Consider the following 16008-nt stretch of genomic DNA (forward strand, 5'->3'; position numbering starts at 1 on the left):
CTAATCGTCCAGCACCACGACCAAGGGGACGTCCCAGTAGAAGAACACCAGTAGTTGTTCGTAGAAGGGGGGGGGTTCTGTAACATCCGAGGTTGTTACCCCTCCTACCAACCACCAGAGGGAGCCCTCTCCCGAATACTAACTCTGTACTGTTTCTTCTTCGGTGACTTCCTGTTTAAACTATATAAATGCCATGCTGTTCCATTTTGACTTTGCGAAGTATTGCCAGTTTACCCTGCCTTACCAAGCATTTTTCCATTGCCATTGCTGATTGTTCTCTTGTTATGACCATTGCCTGTTTTCCTGGATTTACTGCCTTTTGGATACCCCTTTGTTTTGTTTGCCTTGTTGGACTGTCTTTTTGGTTTATTGGATTATACTGCCTGCTTAACAACTACCTCTATTTGCCTGTCGATTTGGATTGTTTGCTTGTGTACTTTAATAAACTTCCTGCACATGGATCCTAACACCGTCTCCATGGCCAGTTCGTTACACCAGCATGGGAAATGCTAGTTAAGCTGGTCTTTTAGCAGGGACAAGAAATAATTTTAACATTGAAAAAATAACACAGATCAGTTTAAGTCTATAAATTCATGCATGTTCAAGGTGGGCTAATAATGCATTCCTGCTGTTGAAACCCGTGCTTATGCATGTCTGTCAACTAAACTACCAACAGTGTCCAAACAGGGCCCTTCTTTAGAAAAACATGCTTGGAAAGAAAGGAGCTTGTCAAGATGAACTAAATGGTGGGAATTACAGCCTGTGATCGTGTCATTGAGTAAACACACAATGAAGGAAAAAAGGGGTGAGGGATAAAAAAGGAATGGGAGAGAGAGAAAGAGTTTGGTCCTAGGGCAAAGTGAGCCATTTTGCTCACAAAGGAACGCTTAGGGGAGGATTGAGCTGAGCAGGAATGAGGAGCATAACACTTGTGGGGTTCGGCGTCAATGGGGGGAACGAAATGGAAAAAACCAGCGAGCACTTGAGAGCCCCGCGGTGCACCTGAATGGGTAAGGGGAGGGAGGGGGGCGGAGGGGGGAGCGCAGAAGGTGAATGGGCTGCTTTTTGGGACCAATTTGTTTCTTTTCACCCTTTTCCGCTGCCTCTGTGCTAACAGATGTACAAAGGCGGACCCGCGCTGAGCCTCTCGTATACATGAACCTGCTAGCAGATGTCACTTTTGTCAGACAAGTTAATCAAACAAATGCCACCATACCTCACTTATATGCCACGGAGAGCGCGAGAGACAGAGAGAGCAAATAGACTGCTAACAGAACCAGTTAAGAGCCAAGATGCTGAAAAAACACTTATTTGGCTCAATTTGCTGTACACTTACTTATCCAAAATCTGTAGTCGTTAGTGTTGCTGTCGTGGATTTATTTAAATTGGCCTCATTTCACAGTGTCAAAAGAAAACACCCCAGCCTCTATAATTATCAGAAACTTAAACCTCTAACATCTGCCCTGCATTCTGAAATAGCCAAACCCCTTTTACATGTTTTGAACAGTATCTGTGAAAGACCTGTTGAGTTCCTTTTAGTCTTTTTTTTTAATACTGACCTACTAGCGTTCAGATTATTCATCTAAAGCTTTCTTTTTTTCAATTGGTTTACCTCAAAAACTAAAAGGATTAACTGGGGAGAAAAACAATAAGCGCGCATCGACCCCCTATATCGTATGATTACTGAAATGCAATCAGAGGCTTGACTGAAATAAATAAAACAACACACATTTTTGTTTGTTGTTTTGTTTTTCATGATGAACCCTCAAGAATATTTTCAAAACAAAATTGTTGTGATAAAAATCTTTTTGATCGCTTATAGTGTGAATTGAATAAAAAGAGCTATATATATATATATATATATATATATATATATATATATATATATATATATATATATATATATTTTTTTTTTTTTTTCACATTTGTTTTATTCTGCACATTTGTAGGTTATAGTGTTCTTCTGTTTTAGAAAATAAAATAATAATAAAAACAAGGCAATAAAGAAGAAAACAATATTGGTATTAATTTTTCTTGTTGCCTCTCTATTACAGTATTTAAATTAATCACTTCTGGAAATAAAACTCTTGTTTTCCACCAGCAATTTTCTACACCATAGAATTTTCATGACACTGCATGCAAGCTAAAGCAAACTGTTCACTTGGGTTGGCTGGACATACAAATACTGTAGTTACGTGTACCAGACAGTGAAGTGGTATTGCAGGTCTGTGAAATGCAACAGACGCAACAGTTCAATCTAAACCCGCCTTGTTTTCCAGTATCTCTGACCCTACTTGTTCCTTGCGCTAACAGCAACGGCATGATTAAACCGCATTAGCCATCGTAATAAAGTGCAATCTCGCTGATCTGATAACTGCCAAGGTCAACGGAAATACTTCAAAACAATCAATGAGGGTAGGCCGCAATCTCCTCTACTGGCAGATTAAGTGTATAATTGACCTGTGTAATCTGCAAGTCTCTCTGCTGGCTCTCAGACATGCATGCATGCATACACACGCACACACACTGAATAGCCAGTGCAGGACAGCAATATCAGTGAAGCGCTGGATTTGGAGATGGCTTTTTTTAATCAATGATCTCTGCACTCCACCCCAATCTGACAGATGAGCCCTCACGTTAAGCACAGCTGCCTTAATCCCGCTCTCCTCAACTGTTCTTTCAAGGACTGGCAGGCTGGCAGAGTGAAATAATTCATTTTCTCTCCCCCCACACCCCCCTTCCTCTCCCTTTCTATCCCTCTTTCTCTCATCCGCCATCCTCCTGAACTTAACAAACTTCATCCGTCCACTGGCACATGATTTGCCTCTTAGGTAGCTTGTATGTGGAATCTGGCATTCTGAAAAATCAGCATCTTTTGCATCCAAAGAACTCGAGTTGTAGACCTCAAATTTTTGTCTTAGTATACTAAGGCAAAAAATCAAACAGTTTGCAAGTAAAGTTGTCTTATGAAATTATCTTAGAAATTCTAGGTATTTTTGTAATCTTACTTTTGTCCTAAATTAAGTAATTATAAAATTATTTCATAAAATATATATTTAGACAAAATGTATTAATCTGAAACTACAATTAAAGCAACAATTTCTTGCAAAGACAAAATTTAAAACAGGAATGTTTTCAAATAGCAAATTTGATCATTTGCAATTTGATCAATTATAATATTATATTAATAATTATTAGTATTATTTTACTCTCCATCCTTTTCATGCATATCATCAGATTGAGATTTTATCCATTTTTATCTGTTTGCATTTTTTATACCTATGCCATATGGTTGAATGTTCTGTATTATAAAACGCTGTTATGAAAGCAGAATACGGCCATATTTTAAGTTAGTCAAACAGCAAGTATAATCTTCTTACTCTGACCAGTGTGCCATCTCCGTCTGTGAGAAATCAGCATCCTTGACCCCAATTAACCTCAAGCTTAGCGTGGGCCACATATACTTCATTATTACAAGCAGCCAAGAACCACTAAGCAATTATACTAAACCCACCTAACAGATCATTTCAAAGAGGATTACTTAAAACAATTGAAAAATGAAAAAAAGGTTGTATAAAGGAGAGGAGGTCATGAAGAATGTTCTGAATACTGGACCCAAAATAAAAAGGGAAAGCAAGATTTTGGCTGATTCAAACACTAGCAAATAGGAATTAGAAACCACAATAACCACAATACAGCAAGACAGTTGAGCAATGCAGGCCCTGTAGAGGGAATACGGCTATTCAAATAAAGCTGCAAAGATTATTATATGGCATTTTCATTGTGCAATAACTTAAATAATCTTAATATTTGGGGAAAATACACTCAAATGAGAACTCTTTTAGGTGACTCTCATTGGCTAGCCTTACTGAACATTTTAAAGGAATGTTCCTGGGTTCAATACAAATTAAGCTCAATCGACAGTATTTGTGGCATAATGTTGATTACCACAAACCAAAAAAATCAATACTTCCCTCCTATTCTTTGAAAAAAGCACTTATAATGGAAGTGAAAGGGGCACATTTTTTGAGAGTTTTAAGGCAAAAATGCACTGAAAAAATATATTTTGTGGTAAAGTAAATATAGAGAAGAAAAGATATACTTTCTACATTGAATAAGTTAAAGCGTGCACTTGAAAATATTAAGTAAATTCTACATTCAAATGTGTAAAAATTAATGCTCTAGCTTATAAGTAAATATTATTTATGATTGTCTGTTATTTTTTCAATGTGTCATGTATCAATCCTAAAGTAGAATATCTTTATTTATTTGCTAATTTGAGTAAATTTCACTGGTAAATAAAATAAGTCAAATTTACTTAAAGGGCTAGTTGACCCAAAAATGACCCCTGTGTTGTTACAACCCTATATTTCTTTCTTTCCTTAACACAAAGGGATGTGTTAGTGCTCAGTGATGTCATACAATGTCTGTTTATGGTGACTACCTTTTCAAGTTTCAAAAGAATGCAAATGTATAATTCAGAAGTCTAATAAATTATTCCATGAGACTCATTTGGTGAGAAACAAACCGAAATCTAATGTATTATTTAGTGAAACTGTTCACTGATCGTTGATCTTCTGTGCACGTTCATGATAGAGCACGAGAGCAACAGTTCACTCAGCCCCCTCGCGACATTGGGGCGTTCAAGCGAAAAGTTGTTTGTTTGTTGTCCGCTACAGCGATTGCAACAACAGAACACAACACAGCTGCACACAAAACAGAACAGAACTTACTAAACATGTCTGAAGAGTTTGTAGTTGAAGAATTGATGCATTTCTATGCCCACCTTATTTTTTTTTTTTTTATGTTTTTGGTGCCAGTGCCACGGCGAATGGAGTTCCCCGCACGATGCTGAAAATAGAAAACAAGCGATCGATCAAATGTACCATCGCTCGTCACTGCTGGTTAGGACAAAAACTCTGATTACAATAGAAATATACCTCTTATCACATGTTGTTTGCTGTAAGGTTAGGACACGGTGTGACTATGGCTGCCTGTAGCCTCCTCTATGTTTCTGTTTGATTTCCGAGTACTCAGTTGAAAAAAAATAAGGTGGGCATATAAATGCATAAATTCTTTGACAACAGACTCTTCAGACATGTTTAGAAAGTTCTGTTCTCTCTTTTGTGTGCAGGTGTGTTGTGTTCTTTTGTCACCATCATTGTGGCGGACCTGTTTTTAGATAAACAAAATGAGTTTTCGCTTGAATGCCCCAGTGTCGCAAGGGGGCTGAGTGAACTGTTGCTCTCATGCTTTGTCATGAACGCGCACAGTAGATCAACGGTCAGTGAACAGTTTCACTAAACAATACATTAGATTTCAGTTTGTTTCTCACCAAATCTTACCATATGCTTTAATACCAATCATGAGTCTCATGGAATAATTTATTAGACTTCTGAATTATACTTTTGCATTCTTTTGATGCTTGAAGTAGTAGTCACCATAATGACATCACTGAGCAAATTTTTTTTTCACAATATCTCCCTTTGAATTAAGAAAAACAAAGAAAGTCATATAGGCTTTTAACAATACAGGGGTGAGTAAACAATGACATTTTTGGGTGATTTAATCCTTTAATTTATCGAAGCTGGTGTTCCCAGCATGCACTGGGCTTGAATAATTAATTAGCTTATTTAAGTTCAGTTAGGCACTATGTATATCATATTTTTAAGTAAAAGTTACTGAATTTACTAAAATATTCAAGCTGAATGTACTTACACACTTTAATCAATATTTTGTCATAATGTTAAGTATATTTTACTTAGTTTTATATCATTAAGATTTATTTAGAAAAATGTGCAAAAAGTTGCAAAATAAAAATAAAGTAAATCTTACTAGTATTTTTTAGTGTGTGAAGTTTAATTTTATAAAAGCACTTACATTAATTCTTCTGTTAAAGCTTGTTTATTATTTGAGATGTGAAGTTGTTTAAATCACTGTTTTAACTGTCATTTTAGGGTTAATGGCATAATGATATCATGGCAACAAAGTTGTAAAAAGTGGCTATAACTGTAAAGAGGAAAGGTTAGTAAGTGATTTTATCATACTACACACTACAATTATGTTTACACACATATTGTTTACATCTTGTGGTTATACTGTACTTTTGAAATAGTGAGTATTTTAATGTTTACGAATTGGCCCCAATCACATTCATTGTAAATGCCTCACTGTAACGCAGACTGCAAAGCGATGGACAATCTGGTAATCAACATGCCACAAATGCTGTTGATTGAGCTTAACTTGTATTGCACCCAGAATGTTCCTTAAACTTACAGCGACCCATGCAAAAAAGGCATTTAAGAACCGTAACCAGCTATAAAGCAGCAAAGAGTTAAGGTTCACTGATAAGGACCAATGGTTCTGACAAATCTATTTTAAAAACTATTTTCACATATTAATTCTATATTTATCTGCATCAAATGTCCCCCCCCCCACCCTTCATATCAGTAGAAATGGATAGAGAAAAAAAAAAAAAAAAAAGGGGTGGGGGGGGTCTGTTCTTTTAAACCCATTTAATTAATTGTTATCGACTTATAATCTTCTGTATGTCTTTCTCATAACAAAACTGTAAGGACTGTTTAAAATAGTGTGCGGGTTTAAAACAACAGCACGTGGTGTTATGGCTCATTGTGGAGGATGTTATGACATCTTTAACAATTGAAATGACAAAGTAACAAGAAAAGATTTGAGCAGGTTGCCTGGAGCCCCTGTTAAAGAGTGGTGCTATTTGAATGGCTGTTTAGCATTACAGTGAAGACCAATGCGGCTGTTAGCGTGTGTGCGAGACAGAGAGCGAGACTGTGAGTGTGTATGTGTGTATGCATTCACACATGTTGTCTTTTTTAACTGCTTGGTGGCAGTGCTCTATGGAGGCCCGACCACTTCAGTGTGGTGGAGGGAGGGAGATGTGTGCCATACATGCCCATATGGGGTTGACGGTGGTGGGGAGTGGGAGAGGAGGAGGTTGGGGATGGCTGTGGAAGTGAAGGGCTGACTAGTTGTGTGGATGGTTTGTAAGTGCACGTTGGAGCTGAGTCTCTAAGGACATGGGCCATGCTAGTAGATGTACAAAGGAAGATTATTTGACTCTTAATCACGCCACTTGGCATAATGTGACAAAAACAAATTGACAGGAAGGATAAGTTTCATTTTGTTAAAGAAAGAGAAAGAAAGAAAGAGCAAGAAAGGAGGTGGACAATTTCAAAAGGAAAATTAAGGAAGGAGAATGGAGAAATGAAATGAGAAAGGATGGAAAGACAGGGCAGGTGTTATTTTTTTCTTGTTTGCATTTGGGTGAATGAAAGCAATTGCGCAGAGCATCTGAAAATAAGCGACACCGTCTCATTCCGAGCAAACAAAGAAAGAAAAGATAAACACAATTTTTCAGACACCCTCAAAGAGGGGAAAAATATAGTTAGGCATTGAAGAGTCTAATAAAGAGAACAAGAGATTTCTACTTATAAAAGATGGCAGAAAGCAAAGACAGCAGTTTAGCTTTCTATTAGACACTCCAAACACTCACATACCAGAGCTTCCTATGTTTAAAGCATCTCATAGTAAGACTACTGATCCTGGGGCAGCTTTCACACTCCATTTAATTACAAGGAAATTAAATTCAAAACTGAACCAAGATCAGGATTCTTACTTGAATTTTACACATATGACACAAGTAGCCATATTCACAAAGCATTTCAGAATGGATGCACTATTTTCAGATCAGTTTTTCCTGCATTCACAAGAATACATATCAGGAAACCTGATCCCAGACCACCACTCCTAGCCTGAGTATTCAGCCACACAATGCAAACAGACCTCTCCAACAACACACACTTAACAAACTGGTCTACAGAAAGCACAAAGGATTATAACCAACACGATGGCCCTGGCCATCCCTTAAGACAGTGTTCTCTATTGTGTCCCTCCCTGTTTTTTAGTCAGCCCTTCTTTCTTTCGCTCAGTGTTTTCCTCATTCTTGCCTTTTCTTTAAGCCTTGATCACAATAAGCCTGAGGTTTGGAGGGCTTCTTTCTATTTGGATATCCGTAGCGGGAGATTTATTCCGGAAATAGGGCAGTTGCCTTTGTAACACCCCCCAACCCAACTATCAGCTAAAATGAACAAAACAATATCCTTCACACTCTTTCTGTTTTAGAATATCCAATTTGTTATCATTCTACTCTACTCTTAAACTGCCAGCCATTCTAAATAAATAAAACCTTCTTTGTAACATGGATAGTTCTTTTGAACATTGATGTCATTTATCATATCGATGTTGTAGCAATTTTATAAAAGCAATAAGCTACTCAAGTCTCATCGTTCCAAAGGACACCCCTTACTGGTGGTAAAATCACTGTAATGCACAACCTTTCATGACTTACTGCATTTATAAAAAGTCTTACTATATATTTATACCTTAAATATATAGTAAATGTTAAATACAAGTTGAGCTTAATCGACAGCATTTGTGGCATAATTTTGATTACCACAAAAAATTATTTTGACTCCTCCCTCTTTTTCTTTAAAATGCAAAAATCGTGTGTACAGTGAAGCATTTTCAATGGAAGTGAATGGGGCCAATTTTTTGGAGGGTTTAAAGGCAGAAATGTGAATCTTATAATTTTATAAAAGCACTTGCATTAATTCTTCTGTTAATTCGTATTATTTATTAGAGCTGTAAAATTGTTTAAATCATAATTTTTACTGTCGTTTTAGGGTCATAGGGTTTATTGAAATTACATCATCATGGCAATGAAGTTGTAAAACTGGCTATAACTTTACACAGAAAATGTAAGTGATTTTATCACACTAAAATCACGTTAACATGCATGTTGTTTACGTATTGTGGCTATACAAATTGTGAGTATTTTAATGTTTACAGATTGGCCTCATTCACTTCCATTGTAAGTGCCTCAAAGTAACCCCGATTTTTTCTTTTTTTTTTTTTTTTTTGTTTTTTTTTTTAAAGAAAAGGCAAGTCAAAATAATTTTTTGTGGTAATTAATATTATGCCACAAGTGCTGTCGATTGATCTTAACTTGCAATGAACCTGAAATATTCCTTTAACACCTCTTTGAATATTTGTAAATTCTCAGTTTCTATCTTTGATTGCATGTCTGTTTTAGGTAGCTTCAACTGCTTTAGCTCAGATCTGCATGTCCCTTTGTGAGAGAACACATCTTAAGATAATCCTATAAAATTTTGCATGTCACTAAAGATGAGCCGAGCAAAGGGAAAGTTACAGCTAGAGCATTCAGTAAGATGCATAGCACTGCAAATCAAAGATGAAAGGGTTAAGCCAGAAAAGCAAGTGCAAGAGAGAGTCAGAAAAAGAGAAAGAGAAAAAGGTAGAAACAAAGAAAGAAATAAGGAGAGAAATAATCTGGGTCTCAAAATGTGACTTATCCCTCCTAGCTGGCTGTTATGTCACATTTTGAAGGGCCTCCCCCTTCACAGAGGGAGAAGAGTACCATTACTTACATCAAATAACCTTTCTACATACATCTCCTCATTGACCTTATCCCGCAAGATATCCTGAGAGTGGCGAACGAATGTCACATAGCTGTCTGCAACATCCATCCCAGGTTTCTGCAAATGATAGAGAGAAAGAGATGTGTACTGCATATTAATAATGCATACAGTATGTTCTCAAAACAGTTTCAACTAAAAGAATGTATTGACATATAATCTATCACACATGGTAATGAAGTACAGTATTTGCTGCTGTATGAAGCTTTGTAGTACTTTAACAAATTACGTTTCACCCATCAAATGTCAAATCAGATAAAAAGTGTTTTCTTTCTCATTTTCTTAGATCTCTGAGAGTCAAAACTTAATGTGTGTAAAATGAGCTGTCATTTTCAGAGTCTGGGCAGGGGAACAATGCTATTTGATTAGGAATATTATATTCAAACAAAATAGCAAATGAAACATCAACCCATAACAAATCATTTGGGGGTGTTTTGCCCCCCTGCTCGGCCTCAGAGGAGATTTAAACACATCCTTTCTCAGCAGGCATCTGAAGGTCATCAGAATTGGTAATTGTCAGATAGGCTGTAAACTGAACTTACTTCACACATCTCTGAGTTCTTTCAGAGGGTGCAAATGAGCAAGTTTGCAGACGCAATTTTATTTTGTAAATTAAGCAAACAATTACAATTGAAACACAAGATTCTGTGACCCTCAGACCGAGAGAGAGAGAGAGAGAGAGAGAAAGAGAGAGAGAGAGAAGGTTTCCAGCATTCATTTAAAGGGTTTTAATTTAAAAATCTCACATTTAGACCAAATTTATTGGCAGTTAAAGGAAATCAGTGATGTGAAGCTGAATGCAGGATGCAACGAGTTGGACCCCGTGGCATCCTCGCAACGTGCTTTTGTTGCACAACACACACATCACACTGTCTGGTGTGGAGGGGAGATCTCCACAGAGCCGACTAACCATCCAACTTTCTCCAACTTACATATGAATGGCCATTTGGGGCTAAGAGATGACCATCTGCACAGCAGGCCATGGCAATTACTAGCCTTATCTTTAAACTATTACAATGCATATGAAAGTAAAGAGTAACATTATATTTAATCTATCTTCTAAACTTATACGCGAATACAACAGAGTTTTGTTTGGCTACATAAACAAACAAAGATACAAATTGTGTAAACTGTCAAAGCTATAAATAAACAATTTAATTTTAAGTAAAAAAAAAAAAAAAAAGAAAAAGTTAATGTCACTTACAGGTACATCCACATATTTTGAAGCAGCTTTTACCTACAAATACAAGGGACATTTGAAGGAAGAATACAAGTTTAACATATCACAATACAATAAAAATAATAATTTAAATGTGAATATATTGCCTATACAATACTTCAAAGTGGTAAATAACACAGGGACTTAAACAATATTTCGGTAACACTTTCTATGAAGCCCATATTTATAATGTGTTGTAAAGGCATTATAATGCATTAGTAATGTCTCATAATACACATTATAATATAACTTCTCATAAATAATTGTAACCACAATTATAATACCTTACTATAATACTTACCTATTCATAGTTATACATTAAAGTATAATGCATTATAACACAAGCAACATCCATTTTTATCTGCAGAAGTTATAATGTACTATACAGTATATATAATAGGTATGCTTTGCAAAGTAAAGTGGCAAAAGCAAAAGTCTTCTTATAAACATCCATAAGATATTTTAAGTGGTTGTAAGACATTACGAGTCATGCTGGAAGTTATATACATTACACATGCACAAAATACAAAATAACATTCAATGTAAAATTGAGATATTAAGAAAAACACTTTTAAAGCTACAAGGTTAAAGTATATCAAAAACTCTCTCTTTCAAGAAAAAATATGTATGTGATCACACATGTAGCCAATCTTGTTGGGTGTAAACACACCCAAGAATAAAAATTAAATAAACTTTAATGTTTGTACATCTTATTTGGAGACTTTTTTTTATAAATAACTTCCACTGTATAAGTTTGACTTGTAATGTACTGTATGTTACACATTTATGTTATGGCTGTTAATAAGATATTGCTTTTGTAACTTTACTTAAAGCAGGCAAAGACCACTTATAATATGATCACGTCATAAAGACTTTTGACTGTTTACACTATACAGCACTTATACTAACTTTATTAGCTTCTGATGCATTAAAATTGGATCTAAAGTATAACTATGAATAGAGGAAGCCTTATTATGTATTATAACTGTAGTTATAATTGTTTATGAGACGTTATAACTTATTACGAGGTGTATTATTAATTCAGAATAATGAATTTAAAGATGGGCTTCATAGAAAGTGTTACCAATATTTCTGTAGAAATAATTTATTTACGATGGAAAAAATACCTTGTTTGGTTTTTGGTAGAAATGATGTATTTTGGAGTTCTCAAGATAAAAGTTTATTTGTGTATTGTAAACAAAATTAGGGTTATGATTTGTTCTTACTGTAAATGACAGAAAGGAGGAAAACAGCGTGCCCTCGTCGTAACGTGACAGCTTAGCCAGAACGCTCTCGAGGATTACAACAAACTGAAAACACAGAAAAAAAATTAATGAGAACATATTGCTCCTTAAAATGGAAGAATTTCAAATGCTTGTGAAAGTAGCAGAATTGATCAAACAGCAAAACAACTTTTGTTATTAAGATTGCTTGTATTTTATGATATACAGTACATTTTAATTTCAACTCAAGAATGTTATGAATAGAGATTTAATACACAAATATACATTAAGGACAGTATTATTTTTTATAAAACCAAAGTCTGCTTTTACTTTTATTAAACTCTTTTTAAAGAGGCAATTGTATGAGGATATAAAAACATATTACTAATATTCTTTTCCTCACAATGCTACCTTTGCCACGAGTAAAGTAATCATTTCTTTCACCGTCTCCTCTATGAGATTGTCAATTTGCGAGTGGTACTGTCTCTGGAAAAAAAAAAAAAAACATAATCAGTAATCATTGCAACAAGCTCACTTTTCATGTTGCTATGAGCTGTTTGAGGGTTTTATGTGGGATAATCTGTGCAAACTGGATCCCTTTGTCTCTTTATTCGGCTCAAAGGACGTCTGGGTAATTAATTCTGTTCTGATCATTACCTGTCTCAAGATGCTACGGATATGAGATGTCTCACTTCTTGCACATGTATATTCAGAAGCAGCTATCACATATGGTAATATAATCAAAACAATTTAAGTGTCAGAGGACTGGGAAAAACTGCTAGGATTGTTAATTATACCTTTGGGACATAAAGGTGAGAATTCAATTGAATTGTTAGCCATACTTACCCATTCTCTAACAAACTTTCACAACATTGAGAAAAGGGATGAAAAGAAAGATACAGCAGACATGGCGACAGTGACAATTAGAGAGTAACAGAGAGAAAAAAAGAAAATGTCTCATTCCAGCACAGAGTCAAACTAAATTAAAATTCAGAAACAATGGAAAATTGCCATGCTGGTGAATTATTCAGCTTTATAGCACTTAGTGCATGTCTATTTGCAATAATACAAAATGTGTGTATACATTCAAAAATATACTTTCAATTAATATATACCTACTGTATATATTATAGAATGGTGCATATGATGAATTCATGCATTTCCAAAGAGACTACAGAATAATGGATTTTCCCAATATAATTTGTACTGAACAATGACATACTGTATGTAGCACACTATGTTTTACTGGAAATGGTGTATATTTGCAATGATGAGAAAGAGAGTGAGAAAATGAGAAATGTGAGGGAAATTGAAATTGTTTGTGTTCTCTACCTCTTGGCTGAGCTCCATGGCACATAATTTGGCAGACTGGACCTTTGCGTCCACCATGACATTGAACATGGTGCATAAAGACTGCTGGACACGGAAATCTGTGGTGCGTGGACTCTTCTGCAGTTTCAACTCAAAGGCTGCTCTGGTTCTGAAAAAACATCGGGGAGCAAAAAATTTATTAGTACAAAGTTAAACTTTGGATTTCAAAGTAAATTCAATCAGATCGTACTTAGTTTTGCAATAACATCTAAGAACACACAGTATGTTACATATTGTGGCCACCAATCAAGGACCTTTAAACAGTAGCTAGTGTTCATGGAAAAAAGATTAACTCAACTAAAACAAGAAGGTACGTTTATGCACAAATATTACTATACATGTTGGCTACTAACTGTCATTAAATGCAACAGTTTCTTAAAGCACTTCAAATCAAGTCTTCTTGCAGCAACCCTCTTCATTCACACCAAGCACAGACAAAGACCTCCTCATGCCTTTAGATGAACTGGAGGAATGCAGCTAAGAAGAACAAGATGCTTGACAACACTTTAAGTAGAGGGATTACAAGATGTGGAAAAGGGCTTTGAAAATCAACCCTTTTTCTGTAATTCCATAGGAAAGGCCAACAGATTTGTCAAATATGGTTTTACTGCTTGCATTTATCCTCTGTAACTGGGAAGGAACAATGCAGGTGGATTTGCTGTTTTCTAAAGAGCTCTTAGACGAAAGAACTTAGAAGAAAGCTGACGAGTGTTTATGGTGGCTGTAAAAATACCTCATGAAGAATTAACTCAACTGAACATAGTCCTGTTTGCATTCTAGATGCTTTTTTCCCCCGCAAGGAAAGGTATTCATATAACCTTTTTTGAAGTTTCTTAAAGGAAAGGAAAGAAAATTTCACCCATAAATGAAAATTCTGTCATCATATACTCACCCTCATGCAATCTCAAGATCTCGAAGATATTTAGAAGAATATCTCAGCTCTGTTGCTCCATACAATGCAAGTGAATTGGTACTAAAACTTTGAAGCTTGAAAAGCACATAAAGGTAGCATAAAAGTTATACAAAAGTCTCCAGTGGTTAAATCCATGTCTTCTGTAATGATTCGATAAGTGTGTGTGAGAAACAGGTCAATATTTAAGTCCTTTTTTACTATAAATCTTCACTTTCACTTTCACATTCTTCTTTTGTTTTTGGCAATTCGCATTCTTTGTGCATATTGCCATCTACTGGGTAGGGAGGAGAATTTATAGTTAAAATATTTATTTTTTTAATGTATCTGCTTCTCACCCACACCTATCATATCACTTCTAAAGATATAGATTTAACCACTGGATGTCACAAATCTACCTGACACTCCTAGCACTAATATCCTACCATCCCTCTCCCGCGAGTACCCCCATCGATTCGTTATCATCTATATCGATGACATTCTGGTGTACTCCCAGAACAAGACCAACCATCGTCAGCATGTCAAGCTTGTGTTGGAGGTGTTGAGGGAATACCATCTGTACCTCAAGGTGGAGAAATGTTCATTTCACCAGAAATCCCTCCAGTTCCTAGGACATAACATCAGTCCAGTAGGCATCCAGATGGACAAAGGGAAGGTAGAAGCTGTGCGAACCTGGCCCACTCCAACCACCATTAAAGAACTCCAACGCTTCTTGGGTTTTGCCAACTTTTACCACCGGTTTATCAAGAACTACAGCTCCCTCACTGCACCGTTAACCTCACTTCTCAAGTCCAAGCTTAAGTATCTGTCCTGTACCCCTGAGGCTTCCTACGCCTTTTAACATCTAAAGGATGCCTTCACTGCAGCTCCACTTCTCGTCCACCCTGATCCAAGCAGACCTTTTGTGGTCAAGGTAGAAACCTCTGAAACCCTCTTTAATCATGTTTTCTGCAATTATGGAATCCCAGAGGATATCGTCTCCAATAGAGGCCCCCAGTTCATCTCCAGAGTATGGAGGGCTTTCTTTTCAGTCTCTCTTCTGGTTACCATCCACAAAGTAACGGTCAGACAGAAAGGAAGATACAGGAGATTAGCTGTTTCCTCAGAACCTTCTGCTATCGGCGCCAGAACCGTTGAAGTCATTTCCTGTCCTGGGCCGAGTACACACAGAACTCCCTACGTCAGCCATCCACCAACCTTTAACGCTTCCAATGCGTACTCGGCTACCAACCGTCTCTCTTCCCATGATCAGGAGAACCATCAGAGTTACCAGCTTTCGACCATTGGTTTAAAGAGAGTGAGAGAGTCTGGGACTTGGCTCACCACCACCTGCAACGGGCTATGCGCCACCAGAAGTTTCAAGCTGATGCCTGGAGATCTTCTACTCCCACTTACCATCCCGGGCAGAAGGTGTGACACTCTACGAGGGACATCAGGCTGCACATCTCATGCAAAAAGCTAAGTCCTCATTACATTGGTCCCTTCACCATCACCAGACAAATTAACCCTGACACTTTCCAACTCCAACTCCCTCCTGAATATCGCATCCAGCCTACCTTCCATGTTTCTCTTCTGAAACCTTACCACCCATCTCTCTCTCCTTACTCCTCAGAATCTGATGACCCCCCCCCCCCCCACCCCGTCCAGGAAGATGGACAGGTCTTTGCAGTCCGAGACATCCTGGACTCCCGGCACCATAGGGGTCATCTCGAGTACCTCATAGATTGGGAGGGTTACGGTCCCAAAGAAAGATCTTGG

The 16008-nt window shown here is 36.7% G+C and overlaps 1 protein-coding gene across 3 annotated transcripts in view; it reads right to left on the minus strand.

Moving 5' to 3' along the window:
- cadpsa (Ca2+-dependent activator protein for secretion a) overlaps nt 1-16008 on the minus strand; it is a 165354-nt gene that overhangs the window by 17967 nt on the left and 131379 nt on the right. For all 3 annotated transcript variants that reach the window (XM_051672688.1, XM_051672690.1, XM_051672689.1), the window contains 5 exons: nt 13302-13449; nt 12381-12455; nt 11973-12056; nt 10732-10764; nt 9480-9587 (listed from right to left, as the gene is read on the minus strand). In XM_051672688.1, the coding sequence (XP_051528648.1) occupies nt 9480-9587; nt 10732-10764; nt 11973-12056; nt 12381-12455; nt 13302-13449 (448 nt within the window). The remainder of the gene's footprint in view (nt 1-9479; nt 9588-10731; nt 10765-11972; nt 12057-12380; nt 12456-13301; nt 13450-16008) is intronic.

This window comes from Myxocyprinus asiaticus, chromosome 35, assembly GCF_019703515.2.
Source record: "Myxocyprinus asiaticus isolate MX2 ecotype Aquarium Trade chromosome 35, UBuf_Myxa_2, whole genome shotgun sequence".
NCBI lineage: Eukaryota > Metazoa > Chordata > Actinopteri > Cypriniformes > Catostomidae > Myxocyprinus > Myxocyprinus asiaticus.